The 26,461-nt window shown below is 39.5% G+C and overlaps 1 protein-coding gene across 1 annotated transcript; it reads right to left on the reverse strand.

Moving 5' to 3' along the window:
* Positions 1-2,393: 2,393 nt before the first annotated feature.
* On the reverse strand, positions 2,394-5,297 carry LOC122041689. The gene is made up of 3 exons (XM_042601465.1): positions 5,211-5,297; positions 3,708-4,994; positions 2,394-3,625 (listed from the first exon to the last, which is right to left on the reverse strand). Exons 1-3 carry the CDS (start codon positions 5,295-5,297, stop codon positions 2,819-2,821), a joined length of 2,181 nt encoding a protein of 726 aa, XP_042457399.1. The 3' UTR covers positions 2,394-2,818.
* Between the last annotated feature and the right edge of the window lie 21,164 nt (positions 5,298-26,461).

The raw sequence follows: 26,461 nt of genomic DNA on the forward strand, positions 1-26,461 counted from the left end.
AAATTTGAATTCTATGAAAACAATTAAAATTTCAATGCTCATTTGACTTACTTAAATTACCTAAGTTAAGTTGGTCACCTAAATCTTCATTAAAAAGTTGATGAAAATACCTCTTCCACTGTTCTTTTATTTCTCCATCGTTTATTAATACCCTATTACATTCATTTTTACTACATTTTATTTGGCTAAGATCTCTTGTTTTCCTTTCTCTCACTTTAGCTATTCTATAAATGTCTATTTCCCCTTCTTTTATATCCAATTTTGATATAATCATTCAAAAATTTCATTTTTTGCTTTACTCTACTTTCTTAGCTTTTTTCATGGCTATTGTATATTTTTTTAAGTTTTTCTCATTCTTACAAATATATAATTCCTTATAAGTTATTCGTTTTTCCATCACTTTCTCTTGTACTTTCTCATTCTACCACCAAGATTTCTTACTTAGTGGTGCATGTCCCTTTGACTCACCGAGTGCACTCTTAGCTACCATTTTCAACTTTGATACCATCTTATCTCATGTTGTATTAGAGTCATCGTATATTTCACCTAAAACTTGTACTTCTATCTTCTTCTTAAATATATTTTGCTTCCCATCTTTTAACTTCCACCACTTAATTCTAGGAATCATATATATTTTCTTTCTATTGATATTATGTTTGAGGCATATATCCAACACTACTAACCTATGACTTTACAATCTTTACAAATCTTTCTATCCTTCTTCCTAACCATAAGAAAGTCAATTTGCGATTTATTATTCCCACTTTTGAATGTGACTAAGTGTTCTTCTCTTTTCTTAAAAAATGTATTAGCTAATATAAAGTCATATGCTATCGCAAAATCTAATATAGTTTTCCCTTTCTCATTTCACGTTCCAAACCCATAACTCCCATGTACCCTTTAATATTCCTCATTTTTCACTTCGACATGCCCATTTAGATCATCTCCTATTAAAATCATTTCATTTTGTGAAATATTTTGTAATATTTCATCTAAGTCATCCCAAAACTTTGATTTCGTAGCTTCATCTAATCCTACTTGTGGTGCATATACGCTAATTATGTTCATTGTTTCTTTCGCCACTATTATCTTAAGGACTATAATTCTATCCCCTTTTCTAATTACTCCTACAACTTCATCCTTTAACAAACTATCTACAATAATACCCACTCAATTCCTTGCTTTACTCTTTCCAGTGTACCATAACTTAAAACCCGAGTTCTCTATCATCATTGCCTTCTTGCTTACCCATTTTGTCTCTTATACCACAAAATACTAATTCTTCTCATAATCATCATATCTATAAGAGTTCCTATGTTCCATGTTCCAAATTTTAGATTATTAGTTTTCCTATCATATTTATTCTTATCCAACCTATGGTGTGAGAACTCTTGCCTATTTAATACTACACTCAAGTTCTGAGATGTAGCGGTCCTTGTTGAGACATTACAGTCGGACCTTGTAATGTGAACTCTTGCATATTTAACACTACACCTGAGTTCTGAAGATGTAGCGGTTGCCGAGACGTTACAGTCGGACTCTGCAACGCATTCCTTCGGGGAACAACATAGCATTAGCACAATAATTTAATTGATCCATTTATTGAATATTTACCATAATTTTAACGCTGGCTGACAAGGTTGCCCTCCATCTTTATCCGGACTTTGGACCGGCCATGACCGATCATCATGGGCATATTTATATGGCATATTGTATATAAAAAATAATCCACTAAGACATTCAACAATATTAAATTTGTTATATAGAAAGATGTATATACAAGATATACAAATAGAATGTTTCAATATGCATATTTATAGATTATAGATAATGTTTAATAATGTTTTTTTTATAGTAATCCTTATTTTTCTCAAATGGTGCCAAAATATTGTATTCTCAACTTTTGTTGGCGAATATTGACATTTTTTTTATGTTATTCCTAGGTTACTCCATGACTTCTCAAAATAAATTAAGTTTTTCTCAGTTTGTTCCACCATACCACCCAAAAGAAAATATTCGCATAATGTTTCAAAAGAAGGAAGCTTAATTCACCTAAATATTTGAGAATTATGAGCCATGAAACATTCATTGTTCCAGACTCCTCCCATGAAAATGGCTCCAGAGTCCAAACTCCTGACATAACAAAAAATTACAACTAAGAATTGTATATTCAAATTGCATGCGGAACAGGAAAATGATGATCCACCCTTATTTTATTGTGATATGTAGACTTTAATTAGTTTGAGGATGCAAAGTTTATAACTTGGACAAAACACTTGAATCGAAGTGATAAAATAGATCATGAGATCACTGGATAGAATCATCATTTGCAAGCAAACAGGCATAATATGTGACTATCTCCCAACAAAAAAAAAAAACTAAATTAATCATAATTCCAAGAAATGTAACTCATTTTCAGCAATTCGTCAGGCAGTCAGTACACACAGAAGCACAATGTCAAAATGTTCAAAGAGATTCAAATTTTTTAGTGAAGATAAACAGTATAAATATATATTTCCAATACAGAAAAACTAGATTATGCAAGGAACCATTGTTACGCATATTAAATACTTACCTCAGCCAACTAATAGGAGATACAATAGAGAAATCAGGTTTTGACTTGTTTGGACTAATTACCATTGCAGCATTTTGTTGCACTTTATCTGTGAGACACAAGGGAAGGAAATGGTTTTCTCCATCAAAAGCTAATGATCACAAAGGTGGTGTCTGCATCCAAGGATTATTGCAGCACTATATGCACCATGTGTGACTCCATTCTGCGGAAAACCACCAAGAACATATTGTGGAGACTTGGTACTCAAAACTGCAGTGCTTCCCTTATGCTTTGTGATACCAAAGAGTTGTTCGAGAAAAGATTTAATACTTCTTCTTGTTGTGAATGCTGATGTCCTATGGTTGAAAGCCATCTGGAAGACCCTCCTAATAATCCCATGTTCTGATCCAATGGAGGTTCCCACATCTGCCATGTACCTTGTGACCCATCAACATTCGTCGTATGTAAATCCTGAGACTTTAAGTTACATGAAACTTGGCCAAAAGTAGTCTGCTTTTCTTCTGAATTTTGCAATCTGGAAATAGGACACTCGATTGGAGAAGGCTTAGATATGATTCCAGGAGCAGAAGGATACATTAATGCTTGAGATTCCACCACCTTATCATTGCAAAGAAAATCAGACCCTGTATCTAATGGAAAATTGTCAAGTTCCTCAGAAACTGGACCAAGCAAGGATATCATGTCCGGCACATAGCACGGATCTTCAAAAATTTCTGGTTCTTCTGATATAACACTTGGTGTTGAATCCTTAATGGAAGAAAATAAAGATTCATCTGACAAGCTTTTGGGCGAAGAGCTACTAAATAAGACATTGGATGAGGTCATAGAAGTTAAAGAAAATGGTTGTGTGAAATTAGTTTGACTATCACAGAAATTGTCCGGAAGCAACTTCTGATTATTTAGGCCTGTAACCTGAGCTTCTATTTGACTGTTATTGTTTTGACTAGTTGGAGTAGCTGAATCAGGGTGGTTCGTAGTATCTGGATTAGTAAACAGTTGGTGCCATGGTTTCATTAGAATAGCTTGGCGTGGTTGTACATATGAATTCATCTAGGAAATGCAAAAAATCCAACAATCAATGCACATTTATCAGAAACAAGAATACTAAAGAGCTTGATTTATGGCAACTTACAGGCTGATGAAGGTTGCTTTTGAGAATTTTATTATCTCCACTTGACGGGATATTAACACTTGCAGCTTCAGCCACTTGGGAATTTCTTACATTTTTCAAAGTATGATTCATGAAGATTGTAACTGGTTTAATTGATTTCTTTACAGCACCAGTTGGGTTCTGGGTATTTCTCCCAAAAAGTATGGAGCCACCAAAACCTCTTGATGGACAGTTGCTAGTTATATGACTAGAGTATCTTGTTTTACCTGGAATCACTTTATTTCCAAGTGATGTCTCCAAGGCAAGTGGCTTTGATATCACTGCTGTGTTTCTCACTACATTATGTCTCTCATTGTGATTCTTATTGTAAAACCCATGCTTTCTCTCATTCATGCTGCTTGCCATCTTCTCTAAATCTTCAACATCCGAGTTGCTTTTACCGGATCCCCTATCCCTGACATTTCTTCGATCTTTCCTTCTTTTCTCCGCTTGCTTAGCTTGCTTATAACTGTTCCTTTCCACATCAGCAATGGAACCCTTAGTAGTTTCTCCCTCAGCTTTCAATTTCTCATCTCTCATCTTTCTCCTTTCATCTACCATCCTTGCAACTTCCTCTCTTTGTTTTCTCTCTTCCTCTTCCAGCATTTCTTTTTCCAACTTTGCCTGACGTTTCTCTTCAGCTTTCCTCCTCGTTTTCTCCCATCCGCTTTCATGAAGGTTTCCTCCATCCCCTCTCTTATAAAACACCCTTCTGTGGTCTGTGTCGGAATCATCTTCTGTTGAACTATGTTTGAACGCTACTTTACAGAACCATCTCATATGGACAAATAAGTAGAAAATCAGATTTGAAGGAAAGAAAAAGAGAAATGATGAAAATTTTGCCACTGTAGAACAACCCCTGTTGATATTTCTCAGGGCTTCCTGATCTTGACTCCATATCCATCCAAAATTCCTCATAAGTTTACTGAACGTGGAGCTCCTAACAGAACGTGGAAGATCCAAGATGGGCCTTTTAGAAAATTGGCCGCAGTATGAGCACTTGAAGCGGACTCCAGTCGGATTCTGGTCCCTGTACGGAGTGTGACAGTTCCGGCAACAGCGGATGGCAGTCTTCAAAAGCGTCTGCATCTCGATTGCAAGTGTCCGCTGCCGCTCGTGCTCGCGAGCGGCCCTACAAGCCTGTAAATAATTCAATAGAGGCACCAAAGCCTTGTACCATACGAGGATCAGGACGAGGACGCTCAGACAAGCGATCCTAGGCGAGGTGATCTCAAAGCGGAGCTGCCATCTTTCGCAACCACCTCGGAACTGCACAAAATATACATATCATTCAACAACCAGTGCCTAGCCAGACGAGCCTCTACCGAAATATCTAAAAGAGAAGGAACAGACTGCGAGCTTAGAAGTCGAATCTTCTGCTATAGCGTTTCCTCCTCAACCTCCGTTCTACCTGAGAGTGGTCGACCTCCCGAAAAAACGTAGAGTCCGAGAACCCCCAAATCCCAATCCAGCAAGCCAGCCAACGATAGCGAGAAGACCCCTAGAATCGCCCAATGCCTGAAGGAACCTGATGCAGGGAAGAAATCTCCGGCTGCGACGATGTTCCTGCATCAGAGCCGCAATCGGATCGAGACCTCGATGAAGCAAGCGATCGAGAGGGAGAGCTCGCTTGGGCAGTGCAGTCAGGAACAAGCAAAGCGAGGACGCGAATGGAAATGGAGACGAAGGAACGAGGAATGATGCAGTCGAGGTAGCTCACCAAGAAAACCCTAATTCAGGCGAACGCGGAAAAAGAGTCGAGACGCGATTAAATTGTTAAAACTTTTTCCGTGGGCTTGTTATCCCAATCTGGTTATGTCCTATTCATTCATACTAAAAGTGTCTTTTTTATTTATTTATTTTTCAAATAGTCCCTCTGTCCGTGTTGAAAAATTTCCAAAAATATCGTTTCGAAGGTTCGACTCAATATTTTTTTTTTTTAAAAAAACAGATATTCAAAATCGATTAATTCGTTCACTGATCCGACCGGGGCTCATTGTCAATTTTTTTTTTAAATTTATCGTCCTATTAAAAAAAATTATATTGATAAAGAGGATAAAATTCAATGGGCAAGATGTTTGCATTACAATTTATTATATGGATCTAAGTAAAAATGACACTACATCTTTGAGGTAACATATTCCTAAATATCCAAATAATCCTCTTAATAGAAAGGACTTAAAGGTAATATAAAGTCAATTAATTTTCGTTGGAAGACAAGTTGATGATGTGCCTGGTAAAGTAAAATCTAATTTACAAACTTAGAAATTCGATCAAACCATAATTAGAAATGTTGTTTCTTATATGATCATAGTAGATGAGCTACCTTTTAGATTTGTGAAGGGTAAGAATTTTCAATACTTAATGAGTATGGCTTGTCCTTCATTTTCTGTTCCATCTCAGTCTACTGTTACTAGGTATTGTTGTAAGTTATATATGGAAGAAAAGGATAATTTGAAGTCATTTATTAAAAATGAAAGTGGTAGGATTTGTTTGACAACTAATACTTGGACTTCAAAACCAAAGGAATATTATATGTGCCTAACTATCCATTTTATTGATACTGACTTTAAGATGCATAAGCAAATTTTGAATTTTTGTCCTGTCTCTAATCATAAAGGCAATGATATTGGTGAATTGATTTATAAATCCTTGCTAGATTTGGGCATTAATAATGTATTCACCATGACCGTTGATAATGCAAGTTCAAATGACACAACAATTCTGTATTTGAAAAGAAAATTTATGAATTGGCTTAATTGCATATTAGGTGGGCAAATGTCTCATGTTAGGTATTTAGCACATATTCTAAATTTGATTGTCAAAGATGGGTTAAAAATAACAGATGAATCAGTGGAGAATGTAAGGCCAGCCATAAAGTATATTAGAATGTCTCCTGCTAGGATTGGAAAATTCAAAGAAACAACTTTACTTGAAAACATTGAGTACAAGAAACACCTTGCTTTGGATGTTCCAACTAGATGGAACTCCACATACATTATGTTTTCCTCATCTTTAAATTATATTCGAGTTTTTCAATCTTATGCTGAGAAGTATGGTGATATGGTAGTAGCTCTAAAAGAAGATGATCATAATGTGCCTTCTAATGAGGATGGTGTAGGATCGTAAGAGTGCGATAGGGGGGTGTGAATATCGCGCTTTTAAAAACTTTTCTTTTACTGGTTTAAATCAAAGTTGTGTAGCGAAAAAGTAGAGAACAGGTTCAGTTACTTGGTTCGGAGTCTAGGTCAACTCCTACTCCAAGGCTCGTGATCCTTGATCGCACTAATAGGCAATCCACTAAGATTCTTCTTTCTAAAAATCTCGGAAAAAAGCAGTGCGTACAATATGCAGGAATATAAGATAGTAACAACCTACTATCTTATGTGAGTTTAAGTATAATGCAAGGTTTTTAAAAATAAAATATACCGACACTTATATAGAAGATGATGCTCGGTCGGCGCTTGAACTAAGTAGTTGCTTGCGTGAATTGTAGAGCAGAAGCACGAATAGCCGCAGCTAGCACATAGATGAACTTCGAACCAAAACATATTTTCTTTTCATTACAGCCTCGGATCTCGAGCTCACTTTTATAAGAGTCGTCGACGTTCAATCAACCGATCCCTAGGTTCAATCGACCGAACCAACTCCCTTCCATCTTCGCTGAGATCTGATGCTGATTCGATCTTCGACATTTAATGACATTAAAGTGTTTGGTCGACCGATCCTCTTGTTCGGTAGACCAAACAGAGATTCTTCTCTGTTCACCGAGATCTGGAATTAATGCGCCATTAAGTGATGATTGTTCGGTTGACCGATCCCATGGTTTGATCGACTGATCCGTCGCTCTTCCTTCTTTACTTTTGCTCGATCTGAACTGTGCTAACTCATCAGGGTTCGGTCGACTGATCAAGCTTTGATCATACCCTGCTATGTTATGGTCTGAACTGATATCTGCTCTGAGTTGGCCTTGTTCGGTCGACTGATCATCTGGTTTGTTGGTGCGGGAAGCATCCGATGATCGAACACAAGTTTTGATAATGGCAAAGGGATTCAAAGTTAAGGTTAATTGTTATCTGACATGTATGAATGAGTTTGCAGGAAAGTCCTAACTACAGTTAGGCAGGTGGAAAATCCTAAGGGGCGGTAACCTTAGATCTTAGGGGGTGGTAACCCTAGGTGAAGGAAAATCCTAAGGGGTGGTAACCTTAGGTCCTAGGAGGAGATAACCTTAGGTGGCGGAAAACCCTAGGGGGTGGTAACTCTATGCAGAAAGTCTAGTCGGTCTGGAGGACCGGACTGACATCAGGTATGCTCTCCTGAGTGGAGTAGGTGAGGACGTGCTCCCCGCGGAGGAAACAGTAGGTGTCGGTTCGACCTAGAATTTTCGGTCGAAAATCTGAAGTCAGAATCGGACAGTCCGGTGACTGTCATATATTCTTGTTTATGTTATTTATGTGCTAACTTTGTTTTGTAGGATATATGGTTATTTTGTGGACTAGCCTATCTTACAGAGACAAAAGAGCACATTATTCCTCGGATGAATAGTACCCGAGGCACCCTCATGGAGCTTAGAGGCGCCTCGGGTGCAAAGGTTGCGCACAGTAAGGCTGGAGGCGCCTTAGACAGACTTGAAGGCGCCCTCAAGGAGTATGGAGGCGCCTTCAAAAGGATTAGCGAGGACTTCTTTAAAGCCCATCCGCGCGACAGATTTGGCGCGAATGAGGGTGCCCTCAAGGGGATTGAGGGCACTTGTACTCAACGAATTTCAAGACATCTTTGAGCTGCATACTGCTAACAAAACGATCCGGCTAAGCTACGACAAGACCCCGACGACCTGAAGCTTAAAGATTACTATTTTCCTCGTTGGTATAATTGTTATTTCAGTTTTGATATTGTACTCTAAAGTTGTAACCTTTTGCGCGATATAGTTGTTGCCCAAAGTAAACGCTCAACGAGAGTGGACCTTGGAGTAGGAGTCATCCTAGGCTCCGAACCAAGTAAATACTTGGTGTCTTTTGTGTTTGTTTTCTTATTTCACTGCTTAACTCTCGTCGAATTTCTGAATACGATAAGTGAAAGCTACGAGCGCTATTCACCCCCCCTCTAGCGCTTTTCGATCCAACAATTGGTATCAGAGTGGGGTCGCTTCGATTTGGTGCAGCCACCAGTCAAGCATTCTTTCGTGGTGATTTTTAGTTTTTCGAAGACGATATTTTTGCCGCTTTCCGGTCCGATTTTTCGTAATCGAATTTTTCTCGAAGTTGGTGCAACACCACTCGAGAATGCGTGCTAGTTTTTCTTTTATCCCGCACTACTAATTCAGGATAAAGTCCTGGGATAAGTTTTTCTATTTTTTTGTGCTAGATCTTCAATGATTCTCCAAGAAGGCTATAGCACCGCTCGCCCACCGCTCTTCACCGGAGATGACTTCGGTTACTGGAAGGGTCGGATGGAGGCATACCTTCAGACTCACTTTGAAGTTTGGATGATAAACAAATCGGGCTCGAACTACCAACTGACGACGCCGACAAACTGATACCGTACAAGAACTGGGACACGATTCTGATCAAGAAAGTAGAAGCCAATGCCAAAGCGACCTGCACCCTCCAATGTGGACTAACAAAGGAGGAGTTGAACCGCGTCGACCCATTCTCGAGCGCCAAAGAACTGCGAGAGAAGCTGATCGAGTTGCACGAGGGCACATCTGATACCAAGGTAAGTAAGAGGGATCTTATTCTTAATTAACTGTTTAATATTAAGTTGTAGGAAGGAGAAACAACGAGCCAATTGCATGCACGCATCCAAGACCTCCTCAATGGTCTCCACGCAATTGGACAAAAGGTAGAAAATAGAGATAAATTCAGGTATTCCCTAAATGCTTTTCTGAGGAATATCTTGTGGGCGTCCATGGTAGATGCTTATAAGGTATCTAAGGATCTCTCTTCAATTAAACTGGATGAGTTGTTTTCAGAATTCGAATTGCATGAACAGATTAACTCACGTGTGGCCGAGAAGGGTATATCTTTGGTTGTAGGTACAGGCAGAGCACGCGAGTCAAAACCAAGACGCAGAACCGAACCGGAGTCAGAAGAAGAACCATATTCAGATGACGACGACGACGAGCTCACGACCGAACTCATCAACCTGGTGAGTGTTGGATGATACTCGGAATATCGTACCGGTTCCCCTGTACAAAAATTTTATACAAGTCCTGAACCATTCATAACAACCTATTGTGTTCTTTAGAAATTAAATTAGGAATCGCAAACGAAACTTAACATTATTGATTCCAAATTTAACTTATTTGTTCTTAGAGATTTAGACTTGGATCGTAAACGATACTTAACATTATTAATCCAAGTCCACCCATGTTACAAAGTTGATTAAATATTTATTTCTAAAATTGGCTTCCAGGTTAAACATGGCGAGACACTAGGTCTTCTTGGTTATGGGATCATCCACCACTTTTTGAAAAAGCCTTTTAAAGAAATTCAATATTCAATTTCCTTATAGTAACCCTAGGTTTAACCAATAAGAACAATCGAATCACAGGATCGAAAAAGAAAAGAAAAGAACACAAACTCGAATCACAAATTTGAAACCTAGAATCATATGCCTCTTGTGTTAGGTATTTCAAAATTCTTACAAAGGAAAAACTAGTATGATGTGGAATAAAATTACTAGTTATACCTTTCTTTGTAAGCAACAATCTCCTGATCTTCTACCGTATTTCTCTTCTTATCTTGGACGTTGTGTGGGCAACGATCTACCGAGATGAGAACCACCAAGACTCCTTCCTTCTTGCAAGTTTCAGCCACCAACCTTCAAGCTCCAAGGGATGCAAGAGCAAAGCCTCCTTTCTCTCCTTCTTCTCCTAGCAAGAACCGGCCACCAACAAGAACTCCAAGAGAGGGATGCACCGGCCACTAAAGAAGAAGAGAAGAGGAGAAGAATAGGGCCGGCCACACCAAGGAAGAGAGGAGGGGAATACTAGAAGATATGTTATGAGGTGAAGCACCTCTACCCCCTCTTTTATATTCCTTGGTCTTGGCATATAAGGAAATTTAATTATAATTAAAATTCCCTTATTCTCCTTACCATTGGTTAATAAGGAAAATTTAATTAAAAATTCCTTTTAACCCTTTACATGGCCGACCACCTCATGTGCTCCAAATAAGGCAAGTTTTAAACACAAAATTAAAACTTCCTTATTTGTTTCCGGAAATTTTTAAAATAAAAATTTCACTAATAATTTTCCCTTCATGGTTGGTTATAAAAGGGAATTTTATAAATTAAAATTTCTATTAAAACATGTGGATGATTTCCAAAAATGAAAGCTTTCTTTAAAATTAAAATCTTCCTTTTAACTACAAATAAGGAAAGATATCTAATCTTTCTCTTAATCTTTTGTAGAAAGTTATAATAGGAAAGATTTAAATTTTAAACTCTCTTTTAAAATCATGGCTTCCACATATGGAAAGATTTTAAATAAAATCCCTTTTATTTTTATATGACCGGCCACACCAAGCTTGGGCTCCAAGCTAGGGCCGACCACCTTTACTTGGCTCAACCTTTGGCTTGGCCGGCCCAAGCTTAGACTCCAAGCTTGTTTGGCTGGCCACCTAAGGTTGGGTAGGAAGGTGGATATAACACTTTATAAATAAGATGCTACGATAGAGACCGTAAGAAGGTGGATATAACACTTTATAAATAAGATGCTACGATAGGGACCGAGAGGAGGAATTGGTTTTGGTCTCCCGATGAAATTAAGCTTCCCGTGTTCGCCCCGAACACCCAACTTAATTTCATCAATAATAATTCATACCACTAAAGAATTATTATTGAACTACCGCACCAATCCTAAATTACATTTTGGGCTCCTTCTTATCATGAGTGTGTTAATCTCCCTGTGTTTAAGATGTCGAATGTCCGCTAATTAAATGAGTTACTGACAACTCTCTTTAATTAACATCTTAGTCCAAGAGTAGTACCACTCAACCTTATCGTCATGTTGGACTAAGTCCACCTGCAGGATTTACATGACAATCCTTATGAGCTCCCCTTGGGGACATTATCAACCTAGATTACTAGGATACAGTTTCCTTCTATAATCAACAAACACACACTATAAATAATATCATTTCCCAACTTATCGGGCCTCTTGATTTATCGAGCTAAATCTCACCCTTTGATAAGTCAAAGAAATAAATACTAAGTATGCGTGCTTGTTATTATATCAGGATTAAGAGCACGCACTTCCATAATAACAAAGGTCTTGTTCTTTTATTAAGTCAATATAAAAAGAACTTACCTTAAATGGTCCTGCTCAATACACTAAGAGTGTACTAGTGTAATTTATCAGTCAAGATAAACTAATACCTAATTACACTACGACTATTTCAATAGTTTATTCCTTTCCATTTCAGTCGTGAGCTACTGTTTATAATTTATAAGGAATTGATAACATGATCTTTTGTGTGTGACACCACACACTATGTTATCTACAATATAAATTAATTGAACAACTACACTTAGCATAAATGTAGACATTTGACCAATGTGATTCTTTATTTCAAAAATAAATATTTACAAAAAGCTAGGCTTTTAGTGTACACTCTAACAATCTTCCACTTATACTAAAAGACTATGCTGTCATAAGCACTGTCATACATCTGATTCTCATTCCTTCAACATGCCGATCAAAAGCTTTCGCCGGAAGGACCTTAGTGAAAGGATCTGCCAGGTTATCTGCTGATGCAATCTTGGCGACAACAACTTCTCCTCACATTACGATGTCTCGTATCAGGTGGTACTTGCGCTCTATATGTTTACTCGTCTTATGGGCTCGTGGTTCCTTCGAGTTTGCTACTGCACCGCTATTATCACAATAAATTATAATGATTTTGGGTAAACCAGGAATCACATCTAAGTCCATTAGGAAGTTCCCGAGCCACACTGCTTCCTTTGCTGCCTCAGAGGCTGCCACATACTTGTTGGTGCAATCTTAGGTCAAGGTTGACCTGGTTGACCAGACTCGAGTTGACTTGACTCGAGTTGTGTTTTGATGTTTGACGAGTTATGTTTGACGATGTTTGACGAGAAGAGAAGTTCTATTCTTGATATGGGACAAGAATAGATGTTTGGGAGATTATTGGTGCAACCGTAGGTCAAGGTTGACCTGGTTGACCTGATTCGGGAAAAAGTCCAAGCAGGGAGCTTGGCACGCGAAAAGTCCAAGTGTGGAGACTTGGCACGGGAAAAGTCCAAGTATGGAGACTTGGCAACTGGAAAAGTCCAAGTATGGAGACTTGGCGGAGAAGTCAAGCGGGAGCTTGGCGAGGAAAGTCCTAGCGGGATGTTAGGCGGTTGGAAAGTCCTGGTGAGTGAAGTCGAGGCAATGGGAAAGTCCTAACTGGGATGTTAGGCGGTTGGAAAGTCTGGTGAGTGAAGCCAGAGGGAAAGTCCTAACGGGATGTTAGGCGGTGTGGAAATCCTGGTGAGTAAAGTCGGTGAAAACCCTAGTGAGTGAAGCTAGGTGAAAGTCACGGTGAGTGAAGCCGGCAGGGAAAATCCGGATGGATCAAGGGTGATCGGACATCCGGTGTTGGAAAGTCAAGTAGATCAAGGGAGTGATCGGATACTTGGCACGAAGAGGAAAATCCAGATGGATCGAGATGATCGGACATCGGTGTGGAAAAAGTCTAAGTGGGTCAAAGGATTGGCCGGACACTTAGCGAGGAGTGCTAGCAGGTCAAGGGTGACCGGATGCTAGACATGATATACCAACAGGTCAAGGTTGACCGGATGTTGGTGTGGAAGCCTTAGGTTTAGGGTGAGAAGTTTGGATCGGTGCCCGATCAATGATCATGCTCATCGATCGGTGCGGTGACCGATCGGTGACCGATCGATATGCTGCGATGGTTATCGATCGATGCAGGCCGATCGGAAGAGATCGATGGCAAACTAGCGAGAGAAGCTGATCGGTCTACGGACCGATCGAAGGATTCCTGATCGATGCGTGGACCGATCGGGATGTTCTGATCGATGCGTGGACCGATCAAGGACGAAACGAGCGAGCTTCTTCACGATCGGTCTGCAGACCGATCAGGGTTCTAGCCGTTGTGACGCAACGGCTAGTTTCTTCGCTGTTTCTTCTTCGCAGGTATAAGGAGACGAGGGCATCTTCTGTGCAGATCTCTGGTTCTTTTTTCCTCCTTAGAACTTCTGTTCTGCTGCTGAAGTTTCAGCTTCGACTGAGCTTTGTTGAGCTCACTTCCGAAGCCCCGTGTGAGCTTCTTTTGGCTGAGCTGCTTGTTGGCATTCGTCCGTGAAGTTGTTGCTTCCAGGACTTCAGTCGACGACAAGAAGGCAAGCTTGTATTGTTACATTCATTGTATTTACTTCTTGTATTCCTTGTATTCTATCTTGCTGTTGCGAGTTATTGTGGCGAGGTTTCTCCACCCACAAGGAGTATCTATTAGCCGGGATTCCGGGGACTCATCCACCGACGGATTGACTGGACTCGTCCACCTTACGGACACGCCGAGGAGTAGGAGCCCTAATCTCCGAACCTCGTTACATCCTTGTGTTAAGGTTTGGTTTTCTTCTCTTTCATTTCTTTGTATTTTCCGCTGCGCTAACACGTTTTGTAGAAAGAAACGACGAATTGGGGTCGGCTATTCACACCCCCCTCTCTAGCCGAGTACGAACGATCCTAATAAGTGGTATCAGAGCGAGGTCGCTCTTCATCGGATCAACACCCGTGGGAGCAAAGCTAGAGAATGGATCTCTATGGAGAAGACATCACCATTCCACCCTTCTACGAATGCGGCGACTTCGCGTATTGGAAGGTAAGGATGAAGTACTTTCTTATGACTAACATAATGAATTGGTTTTGTGTACAAGAAGGTTTTATTCCTCCGGTGGATAAGGAAGGAAAACCACTTGAGAAGAAGGAGTGGACAAGAGAACAAATTCACAAATCCGAAATCAACGAAGAGGTAACGAGAATAATTGAATTTTCATTGCCTACTAACATCTTGTGTAAGATAGGTTACAACAATGCCAAGGAATTATGGGATAACTTGGCCAAGTACCATGAGGAGAGCTCCACTTCAAGCCATGAAGAGGAGCCTAGTGAGCCAAGTAGCTCACATCATGGAGGGAGCGAATTGGGAGTTGAGGGCTACTCAACATCCAAGGAAGAAGAGGAGGAGAGTTCCTCTTGTTCAAGATCGGAGCAAGAAGAAGATTCTACCTCCGGAAGGGATGAAGAAGAAAGCTCATCTCCATCCACAAACCTAGGTAACTCAAACACTTTAATTTCGAGCAAATTACATATATTATGCTTTGAGTGTAGGGAGTATGGACATTACAAGAGCAAATGTCCAAAGAGAGTTAGGAAGACTCCACCGGCGCCTAAGGTCAAGGAAGCCGGAGGCCCGATACGCAAAGGCAAGGAGCACGTGGTGTGCTTCCAATGCAAGCGAAGGGGACACTATAGGAGCCAATGTCCGAGGGGGAGGCAACCTCACAAGGACAAGAAACCAAGCACATCAATAGGGGGGCTAAGGCAAACCCTAAGGTAATCTCTAAGGTTCATTATTGCAATTCTAATAAAACTCATGCTAGTAGTTTTGTTGTAATTGTTAATAATGATAAGCATGTTAACCTTAGGAACCAATACATGTGCTTAGGAGCTAAACATGTTAGCCTAGGTAAGGATAACACTAGAAATACCAACCCTAGGATTAACGCTTCTAAAGTTAAGGAAAACCTAGGTAGAAATCCCAAGAAGACTAGACACATGCCTAGGAATATCTCAAGAGAAAATGACAAATTAACACTTGAGGTATTAGAGAGGGAAAATCAAGTCTTGAGGTCAAGACTTGATAATTTAGAAAAGGCTTTTAAAAACATGGAGAAGTCATCTCTAGGGTTTAAGAGTCAAAAACCCAAGTCCAAGGACAAGAAAGGTTTGGGTCACAAACCTAAGTCCCAAGTGGTCAAGCCCACTTATCATAATGTTTCATTCGATTATGGAACAAAACCTAGGGCTAGGAAGACCATTACCAAGGTCACAAGGGGAGTCACCCCCATAGTTGACCTTGATGAGACCCAAATGACCAAGGCTTTAAAGCCTAAGAGGGTCATTAGGAGGGTTGCTAGGGAAGTTATCCCTAGTGAATATTTAGTGAACCCAATGAGCTCTAATAGGTATTGGGTTCCTAGGAGCATCTTCTCTACCCCATAAATGGGTTAGAGAGTGTCAACTCCAATAAGAAGGGTAGTTAACCCAACTTTGAGGAAATTGACACTCAAGGAGCATTTTCAAGGTTTTGTGAACCTTTGAAAATGAAATGGAATTATCATTTACTCCTTGGAAGAGTAAAATGGAAAAGAATGATTTTAATTGGCACAATTTGGGAAAATCTAGAGAACTCTCGAGGAAAAATGAAACATGCCAAGTTTTGAGGATAAATTTGATCTTTAAGTGGCATGAATTAATCTAGAGTTCAAGAAGTGTCAAAATTAGGATTTTGGCATTTTAGGGCAATCAAGGGTTAAATTTTAGGTTAGCAAAGTGGTTAAGGATACTTAGATAGGTAATCTAGGTATATTTATTAATGCTAAATCTTGCCATGATTGATTGCCCTCACATGTCATGACATCATGTTTAGTTTTATTATCATTTGAAATGTCATGATAATGCTTAGGCTAGTTTATATGTCATGCTTTATTTAAGTTTTCAAACTTTATGCCATGACATCATGACATTGGCACATGTTTTTACTTATGATATCATTATATGCCATGTCATCATCTCTTGCATTAATAATCAATTGAATTGATTTAAGGATGAAAAACACATTTTGATATTGAGATCAAATTTGTGTTTAGAAAATGCATGAGACCTTAGTCTAAGATACCTAAACCCATATCTCACATCAAAATTGCCATGGATGTGTTTGATACACTTTAGATGTGTGTGAGATATTAGGATCATGAATTAGGATCAAGGTGCATAGTTCTTGTACCTAGATGAGCCTAATTCAAGAAATGGAGGATCATAGGGAAAACTTGTGTACAAGTCATGTACATATAGTCCTAAGATTATGATCCTAAATTAAAGGGTTTAAAATCATTTCAAAATTGATTTGAAAAACCTTGATGAAGCTTTCCTAGTGATTGCATTCATCATTGAACATTGTGATACAAAGTTGAGTTAAACTTGAACTATTTCAAAGTTTTTGAACTTTGTATCAAGATTGAAAAATGAAAGTTATTTTCATAGAAAACTATTTTTCCATGATAGTATATGATATGAGGAATGTATCCTCAAAGTTTCGTAATTTTTGGAATTTTCCTGAATTTATTAGGAGTTTCTGATTTTCCGGAAGGGGAAATCAGAAGTTCTGATTTCAGTGTCTGGATCGGTCCGGGGACCGATCCAGGGAAGATCTGATCGGTCTGCGGACCGATCCAGAGTATTGTGGATCGGTCTGCAGACCGATCCAGTGAGTTCCAGTAGCACGAGTGCGATCTGGTGAAGGGCTGATCGGTCTGGGGACCGATCAGGGCATGCCGAATTTCTGATTTTTTAGCTGTTGTCTGAAATTTCAGTTATGGAAGTGGTGTTTTTGGATTTCTAAAGGTTTGAAATTCTCCAAGACATTGTTGGTGTAATGGTCAAGGGGGAGTTGACCTTTAGGGAGAGTTTTACCTAATTGTCAAGGGGGAGTTGACTTTTAGGGGGAGTTTTACTCCTTAAGACTTTTGAGGATTAGTGATATGGGATATCACTAAGTTGATTGTTGAGTTTAGTATCAAGGGGGAAATTAAGAGTTTCAATGAAAGGTATGGGACTTTCATTAGGAAGAAACTCTTGACCTCGATACCCTCCTTTTTCTTTTTTGATGTGTGTCAAAAAGGGGAGAGTGTTCATTGGAGAATTATTGGAGAACCCAAGCTAGGGGAAGAATGTCAAGGAATGTTCGAGGAAGAACATTGGAATTCTTTTTGATGTGTGTCAAAAAGGGGGAGAATTATTGGAGAACCCAAGTTAGGTTATCGGGTTAACCTAAGGGGAGAATGTCCAGAGAATGTTTAAGGAAAGAACATTAGACATTGGAAGATGGTTGGAAAACCTAAGTTAGGTTATCAGGTTAACCTAACTTGATTTTGGATTTTGTCAAACATCAAAAAGGGGGAGATTGTTGGTGCAATCTTAGGTCAAGGTTGACCTGGTTGACCAGACTCGAGTTGACTTGACTCGAGTTGTGTTTTGATGTTTGACGAGTTATGTTTGACTTCGAGAAGAGAAGTTCTATTCTTGATATGGGACAAGAATAGATGTTTGGGAGATTATTGGTGCAGTAGGTCAAGGTTGACTGGTTGACTGATTCAGGAAAAAGTCCAAGCAGGGAGCTTGGCACGCGAAAAGTCAAGTGTGGAGACTTGGCAGGAAAAGTCCAAGTATGGAGACTTGGCTGGAAAAGTCCAAGTATGGAGACTTGGCGGAGAAGTCAAGCGGGGAGCTTGGAGCGAGGAAAGCCTAAGCGGGATGTTAGGCGGTTGGAAAGTCCGGTGAGTGAAGTCGAGCAATGGGAAAGTCCTAGTGGGATGTTAGGCGGTTGGAAAGTCCGGTGAGTGAAGCGAGGCGGTGGCAAAGTCCTAACGGGGATGTTAGGCGGTGTGGAAATCCTGGTGAGTAAAGTCGGTGAAAACCCTAGTGAGTGAAGCTAGGTGAAAGTCACAGTGAGTGAAGCCGGGCAGGAAAATCCAGATGGATCAAGGATGATCGGACATCGGTGTTGGAAAGTCCAAGTAGATCAAGGGAGTGATCGGATACTTGGCACGAAGAGGAAAATCCGGATGGATCGAGATGATCGGACATCTGGTGTGGAAAAGTCTAAGTGGGTCAAAGGTTGGCCGGACACTTGGAGTGCGAGAGTCAAGGGTGACGGATGCTAGGCATGATACACCCACAGTCAAGGTTGACCGGATGTTGGTGTGGAAGCCTTAGGTTTAGGGTGAGAAGTTTGGATCGGTGAGACCGATCCAATGATCATAGCTCATCGATCGGTGCGGTGACCGTCGGTGACCGATCGATATGCTATTGATGGTTATCGATCGGTGCAGACCGTCGAAGGAGATCGGTGGCAAACTAGCGAGAAGAAGCTGATCGGTCTACGGACGATCGAAGGTTCCGATCGATGCGTGGACCGATCGAGATGTTCCTGATCGATGCGTGGACCGATCGGATGTTCTGATCGGTCCATGGACCGATCGGGACGGAACAAGCGAGCTTCTTCCTGATCGACGGTGTGACGCATCGATCAGAGGCGACGCAACGGCTAGTTTCTTCATTGTTTCTTCTTCGCAGGTATAAGAGACGAGGCATCTTCCGTGCGGATCTCTGGTTCTTTTTCCTCCTTAGAACTTCTATTCTTGAAGTTTCAGCTTGAGCTTTGTTGAGCTCACTTCCGAAGCCCCGCGTGAGCTTCTTTCTACCGAGCTGCTTGTTGGCATTCGTGAAGTTGTTGCTTCAACTCAATCGACAAGAAGGCAAGCTTGTATTGTTACATTCATTGTATTTACTTCTTGTATTCCTTGTATTCTATCTTGCTGTTGCGAGTTATTGTGGCGAGGTTTCTCCACCCACAAGGAGTATCTATTAGCCGAGTTTCCGGGGACTCATCCACCGACGGATTGACTGGACTCGTCCACCTTACGGACACGCCGAGGAGTAGGAGCCCTAATCTCCGAACCTCGTTACATCCTTGTGTTAAGGTTTGGTTTTCTTCTCTTTCGTTTCTTTGTATTTTCCGCTGCGCTAACACGTTTTGTAGAAAGAAACGACGAATTGGGGTCGGCTATTCACACCCCCCCTCTCTAGCCGAGTACGAACGATCCTAACAATACTCAACTTCCATGGTTGAGTCAGAAACGCATTTCTGCTTAACACTCCTCCATGTAATGGCTCCACCTCCTAAAGTAAACACATAGCCTAATGTAGACTTACTATTGCCCCTATCTGATTGGAAGTCGGAATCCATGTAACCCACAGGGAGCAAATCATCTGCTTGGCAAACCAGCATATAATCTCTAGTCCTTCTTAGGTACTTTAATATATGCTTTACAGCAGTCCAATGTCCTTGTCCAGGGTTACTTTGATATATACTAACCATGCCCACAGTAAAACAGATATCCGATCTCATGCACAACATAGCATACATTAGGCTTCCTACAGTCGAAGCATAAGGAACTACCTTCATGCTCTCTATCTCCTTTGATGTCTTCGGAGACATCTCTTTAAATAAAGCTACTCCATGCCTAAAAGGTAAGAAACCTTTCTTGGAGTCTTGCATGCTAAAACGAGCAAGGATTATATCGATATACGAAGCTTGGGACAAGCACAACATCCTTTTCTTGCGATCCCTTATTACTTTGATCCCAAGAATATGTGCGCATTCTCCTAAGTCCTTCATATAGAATTGTTTGGACAACCATACCCTTACTTCCGACAACACTTTAATATTGATTCCAACTAACAAAATGTCATCTGCATATAGTACAAGAAATATCACCACGTTTTCATCACACTTCTTGTATACACAAGACTCATCCGGACACTGAATAACTCCATATGATTGGATTACTTCATTAAACCGGATGTTTTAAGATCTTGAAGATTGCTTCAGTCCATAAATCGACCGATTTAGCTTACACACTAGATGCTCTTTGTCTTTTTCAATGAACCCCTCTGGTTGCTTCATATGGATGTTTTCTTCAAGAATTTCGTTGAGGAAAACTGTCTTGACATCCATTTGCCAAACCTCATAATCCATATGAGCGGCAATGGATAAGAGTATCCGGATAGACTTAAGCATGGCCACCGACGAAAAAGTTTCCTCATAATCGATTCCCTCTTACTGAGTGTACCCTTTCGCAACAAGCCTTGCTTTGAAAGTTTCCACCTTCCCGTCTGCCCCTCTTTTCCTTTTGTAGATCCATTTACATCCAACGGCTTTTACACTATTTGGTGGTTCTACAAGCTCCCAGATCTTATTAGAATACATAGATTCTATTTCAGAATTCATCGCTCTTTGCCAAGATGCTGCGTCTATATCTTGGAGTGCTTCGTCATATGTTCTGGGTCAGGTTCATGTTTATCTGGGACCAAGTCCGACGACTCTCCCAAAAACATGAATCTTTCAGGTTGCCTAACAACCCTCCCACTACGATGAGACACTATTTGTTGTTGTGTATCATTTATGATACGTGTTGCAGTTTCTTGTGATATTTCATCTTGCACTGTTGGTACTAAATTAGGTGTGTCCTCTCTAATTTCTACTAGAACAATTTCACTCACGGGCTTATGGTTCATTACATAATCTTCTTCTAAAAATCGAGCATTGGTGTTTACAATGATCTTCTGATTTTTAGGATTATAAAACAAATCACCTTTTGTTCCCTTAGGATATCCTACAAAAACAGACAAACTTCTGTACATGATTCCAACTTGTCAGTATCTCCCTTTAGCACATGTGCTGGACTACTCCATATCTGGATATGACTCAGACTAGGCTATGCCCATTCCACAATTCCATGGGAGTAGAGGGTACTATTTTAGAAGGTATCATATTCAGAATGTATACTGCTGTTTCCAGAGCATATCCCCAAAATGAATTTGGTAATTCTGAATAACTCATCATCGATCTAACCATTTCCATAAGAGTCCTATCCTTCGTTCTGTCACACCATTCTGTTGGGGTGTACCAGGTGCAGACAATTGGGATTGAATCTCAGCCTCTGATAAGTAATTCCTAAATTCTCTAAAGAGGTATTCACCACCACGATCAGACCGTAGTGTCTTGATACTTTTACCATGGTATTTCTCCACATCAACCCTGTACTCTTTGAACTTATCAAAGCACTCGGACTTACGGAGCATCAAGTAAATGTATCCGTATCTCGAATAATCGTCTATAAAAGAGACAAAATACTCGAAACCTCTGCTTGCCTGGATAGACATAGGACCACACAAATCAGAATAAACCAGTTCCAACACATCTTTGGCTCTATACCCCTTGGCCTTAAAAGGTCTCTTGGTCATTTTACCTTCCAAGCAAGATTCGTAAGTTGGAAAGTTTTCCAACACTAATGAACCCAAGAGTCCATCGGCTATAAGCCTTTGAATTCTACTCAAGTTAATATGACCAAGCCTTAGATGCCAAAGATATGTTTGGTTCATTTCCGAAGGTTCCTTTCTCTTATTAGAATTAGAAGATGTGCTATTAATTTCCATTTGTTGCTTTATGAGAGTTATTGGATTTAGAGTATACAAATTACCTACTAATATACTAGAACAGATAATAACTCTATTCTTCTTGATAACTACTTTATCATCAAAAGAAACAGAATATCCATCCACAAATAATTTAGAAACTAAAATTAAATTCTTTCTAAAAGTTGGTACATAAAGACAATTTCTCAAAACCAAACTTCTATTCCTATCAAATGATAAGTAGACGTCTCCCACTGCAACAACTGTCACTTTTGTAGCATTGCCCATATAGACTGTTATCTCTCCCTCATATAGTCGTCGGGTTTCCTGGAACCCCTGCAATGTATTGCAGACATGATCAGTGGCTCCTGTATCTACACACCAGGTATTGGTAGATAACACCGCTAAACATGTTTCAACTATAAGAGAATAAGATATACCTCTATTGTTCTGATTCCTACGAGGACAGTCTGCCTTCCAATGTCCAGTCTGCTTGCAGATGAAGCACTTTCCCTTTGGCTTCTTCACTCCAGTTTTAGGTTCAGTACCTAGAGATCTTTTCACCTTCTTTGCTGAGCCAGCCTATTTCTTCTTCTTCTTGCCTTTCGACTTAAAAGTAGAAATATTTTCAGCAAAGTGTATCTGAGAATTATGACGAAATATACCTTCTGCTGCCTGAAGTTCTGTCAGAAGTTCTGCTAATGTATAAGCCCTTTTGTTCATGTTATAGTTCAGGCAGAACTGCTCAAAACTTCTGGGTAGCATTTGGAAAATAATATCGATCTGGGTTTCCCCATCGATTTCAGCTCCAAGGATCTATATTTCGTTCAAATAAGTCACCATCTTGAGGATATGATCCCTTACGGGTGTCCCCTCTGACATGGTGACTATCATTAACTTTCTCATTGCCTCTTGCCTAACATCCCGATTCTGGTGTTCGAAGAGTTCTTTGAGATTGTTCATCATATCATAAGCAGTTGGTAAATCCTGATGCTGATGTTGCAGCACATTTGACATTGAAGCCAAAATGTAACACCGCGCTATCTCATCTGCTTTTACCCATTTCTTATGATACTCAATCTCCTCTTCACTAGAATCGCTATTAGGTGCATCAGGGCATGTCTCTAACAGTACAAACTTATAGCCTTCAGTAGTTAGGACAATGTCCAGGTTTCTTTTTCAATATATATAGTTGGGACCAGTAAGTTTGTTCTCTTTTAGAATAATAGCCAGTGGGTTGAAAGTCATCCTAAGAATCACAAAATAAACTTTTGGTCAAGACTCTAAATTTAGAATAATGTTGATTCCTCAAACAATACTATTTAAATTTACCAACACCTCAAAACACCGTGAATTTTGCATGCCACGTTAGTGTGGACGTATACAAATTCAACATTTGTAAGAGGAGGGGCTTACCCATTAATTTTATTATCTTGTCATCCTAACTTTATGACAAATAAAATTAATAGTTGATATTTCTTTGGTCACACAAATAATAGCAGTGACTCCGTTGGGGAGGATACTATTAAATGTGTCTAAGTGTATATCATTACTTGACATTTAGTCCATTAAATAGAATTGTGCCCCTTCAGTTGGAGAAGATCACACACATCCTAAATAATTTCCTATAACCATCCATAAAGAAAGTTTGATCTAGTGATCCGCAAACAAACTCATCCATTGTGGAGGGAGGCACTCAAAGCCAACACGTAAGTTTGTCACATCACTTACAAACCTGTAATGGAGACCGTGGAATTTATTTACTAATCCCTCTCCCACTTAGTTATTTAAGGTGAGGAATTTTAACTATGCAAGCACACATCACAGCAAATAAAGCAACAAATATGGAAAAAATAATTTTCCAACTATTATGGCCTTTTCCATCACTGTCCTCCGTGTGCTGCCAACCTTAGCTGCTACCATCTTTAGCCATCGCAATCGGGTCTAGTCGCCGCATCTATCTTGCTTCTTTTTCCGTTACGCCTCTGGTCCACAAAAAGTACCACGCCTCGCAAGGATACGATCCGCGACAAAAATAGAATTTTACATATATCGATCCTATATTCTACAAAGCAATGTACATGTAATCTAGATCGAAACAAAAATATAAAATCCTAAAACTAATACAACTCCTGCTGTATTTAATACATACAATCATGCACACACATAAAATGCCCTTGACATGCCCAAGGGTCCAATCACACACAATATCTATAAGTCATAATAGTTAGAGCCTGCAACCGCAGAGTTAACACATTATACTATTATCCTGCCTAAATTATGTATGACATGTGCATAATTAAATTGAACACCAAACACACAGAGGCAAACCCTAGCTCTGATACCAATTGTTGGTTGATACTCGGAATATCGTACCGGTTCCCTTGTACAAAAATTTTGTACAAGTCCTGAACCATTCCTAACAACCTATTGTGTTCTTTAGAAATTAAATTAGGAATCACAAACGGAACTTAACATTATTGATTCTAAATTTAACTTATCTGTTCTTAGAGATTTAGACTTGGATCGCAAACGATGCTTAACATTATTAATCCAAGTCCACCCATGTTATAAAGTTGATTAAATATTTATTTCTAAAATTGTCTTCCAGGTTAAACATGGCGAGGCACTAGGCCTTCTTGGTTATGAGATCATCCACCACTTCCTTGACAAAGCCTTTTAAAGAAATTCAATATTCAATCTCCTTATAGTAACCCAGGTTTAACCAATAAGAATAATCGAATCACAAGATCGAAAAAGAAAAGAACACAAACTCGAATCATAAATTCGAAACCTAGAATCATAAGCCTCTTATGTTTGGTATTTCAAAATTCTTACAAAGGAAAAACTAGTATGATGCGGAATAGAATTACTAGTTATACCTTTCTTTGTAAGCAACAACCTCTTGATCTTCTACCATATTCCTCTTCTTATCTTGGACGTTGTATGAGCAACGATCTACTGAGATGAGAACCACCAAGACTCCTTCCTTCTTGCAAGTTTCGGCCACCAACCTTCAAGCTCCAAGGGATGCAAGAGCAAAGCCTCCTTTCTCTCCTTCTCCTAGCAAGAACCGACCACCAACAAGAACTCCAAGAGAGGGATGCACCGGCCACTAAAGAAGAAGAGAAGAGGAGAAGAATAGGGTCGGCCACACCAAGGAAGAGAGGAGGGGAATACTAGAAGATATGTTATGAGGTGAAGCACCTATACCCCCTCTTTTATATTCCTTGATCTTGGCATATAAGGAAATTTAATTATAATTAAAATTCCCTTATTCTCCTTGCCATTGGTTAATAAGGAAAATTTAATTAAAAATTCCTTTTAACCCTTTACATGGTCGGCCACCTCATATGCTCCAAATAAGGCAAGTTTTAAACACAAAATTAAAACTTCCTTATTTGTTTCCGGAAATTTTTAAAATAAAAATTTCTCTAATAATTTTCCTTCCATGGTTAGTTATAAAAGGAAATTTTATAAATTAAAATCTCTCTATTAAAACATGTAGATGATTTCCAAAAAGAAAAGTTTTCTTTAAAATTAAAATCTTCCTTTTAACTACAAATAAGGAAAGATATCTAATCTTTCTCTTAATCTTTTGTAGAAAGCTATAAAAGAAATTATTTAAATTTTAAACTCTCTTTTAAAATCATGGCTTCCACATATGGAAAGATTTTAAATAAAATCCCTTTTATTTTTATATGGCCGACCACACCAAGCTTGGGATCCAAGCTAGGGTTGGCCACCTTTACTTGGCTCAACCTTTGGCTTGGCCGGCCTAAGCTTGGACTCCAAGCTTGCTTGGCCAACTACCTAAGGTTGGGTAGGAAGGTGGGTATAAGTGGGTATAACACTTTATAAATAAGAGGCTACGATAGGGACCGAGAGGAGGAATTGGTTTTGGTCTCCCGATGAAATTAAGCTTCCCGTGTTCGCCCCGAACACCCAACTTAATTTCATCAATAATAATTCATACCACTAAAGAATTATTATTGAACTATCGCATCAATCCTAAATTACATTTTGGGCTCCTTTTTATCATGAGTATGTTAATCTCCCTGTGTTTAAGATGTCGAATGTCCGCTAATTAAATGAGTTACTGACAACTCTCTTTAATTAACATCTTAGTCCAAGAGTAGTACCACTCAACCTTATCGTCATGTCGGACTAAGTCCACCTGCAGGATTTACATGACAATCCTTATGAGCTCCCCTTGGGGACATTATCAACCTAGATTACTAGGACACAGTTTCATTCTATAATCAACAACACACACTATAAATAATATCATTTCCCAACTTATCGGGTCTCTTGATTTATCGAGCTAAATCTCACCCTTTGATAAGTCAAAGAAATAAATACTAAGTACACATGCTTGTTATTATATCGGGATTAAGAGCACACATTTCCATAATAACAAAGGTCTTATTCTTTTATTAAGTCA

Source organism: Zingiber officinale, chromosome 1B, assembly GCF_018446385.1.
Source record: "Zingiber officinale cultivar Zhangliang chromosome 1B, Zo_v1.1, whole genome shotgun sequence".
Classification (NCBI taxonomy): domain Eukaryota; kingdom Viridiplantae; phylum Streptophyta; class Magnoliopsida; order Zingiberales; family Zingiberaceae; genus Zingiber; species Zingiber officinale.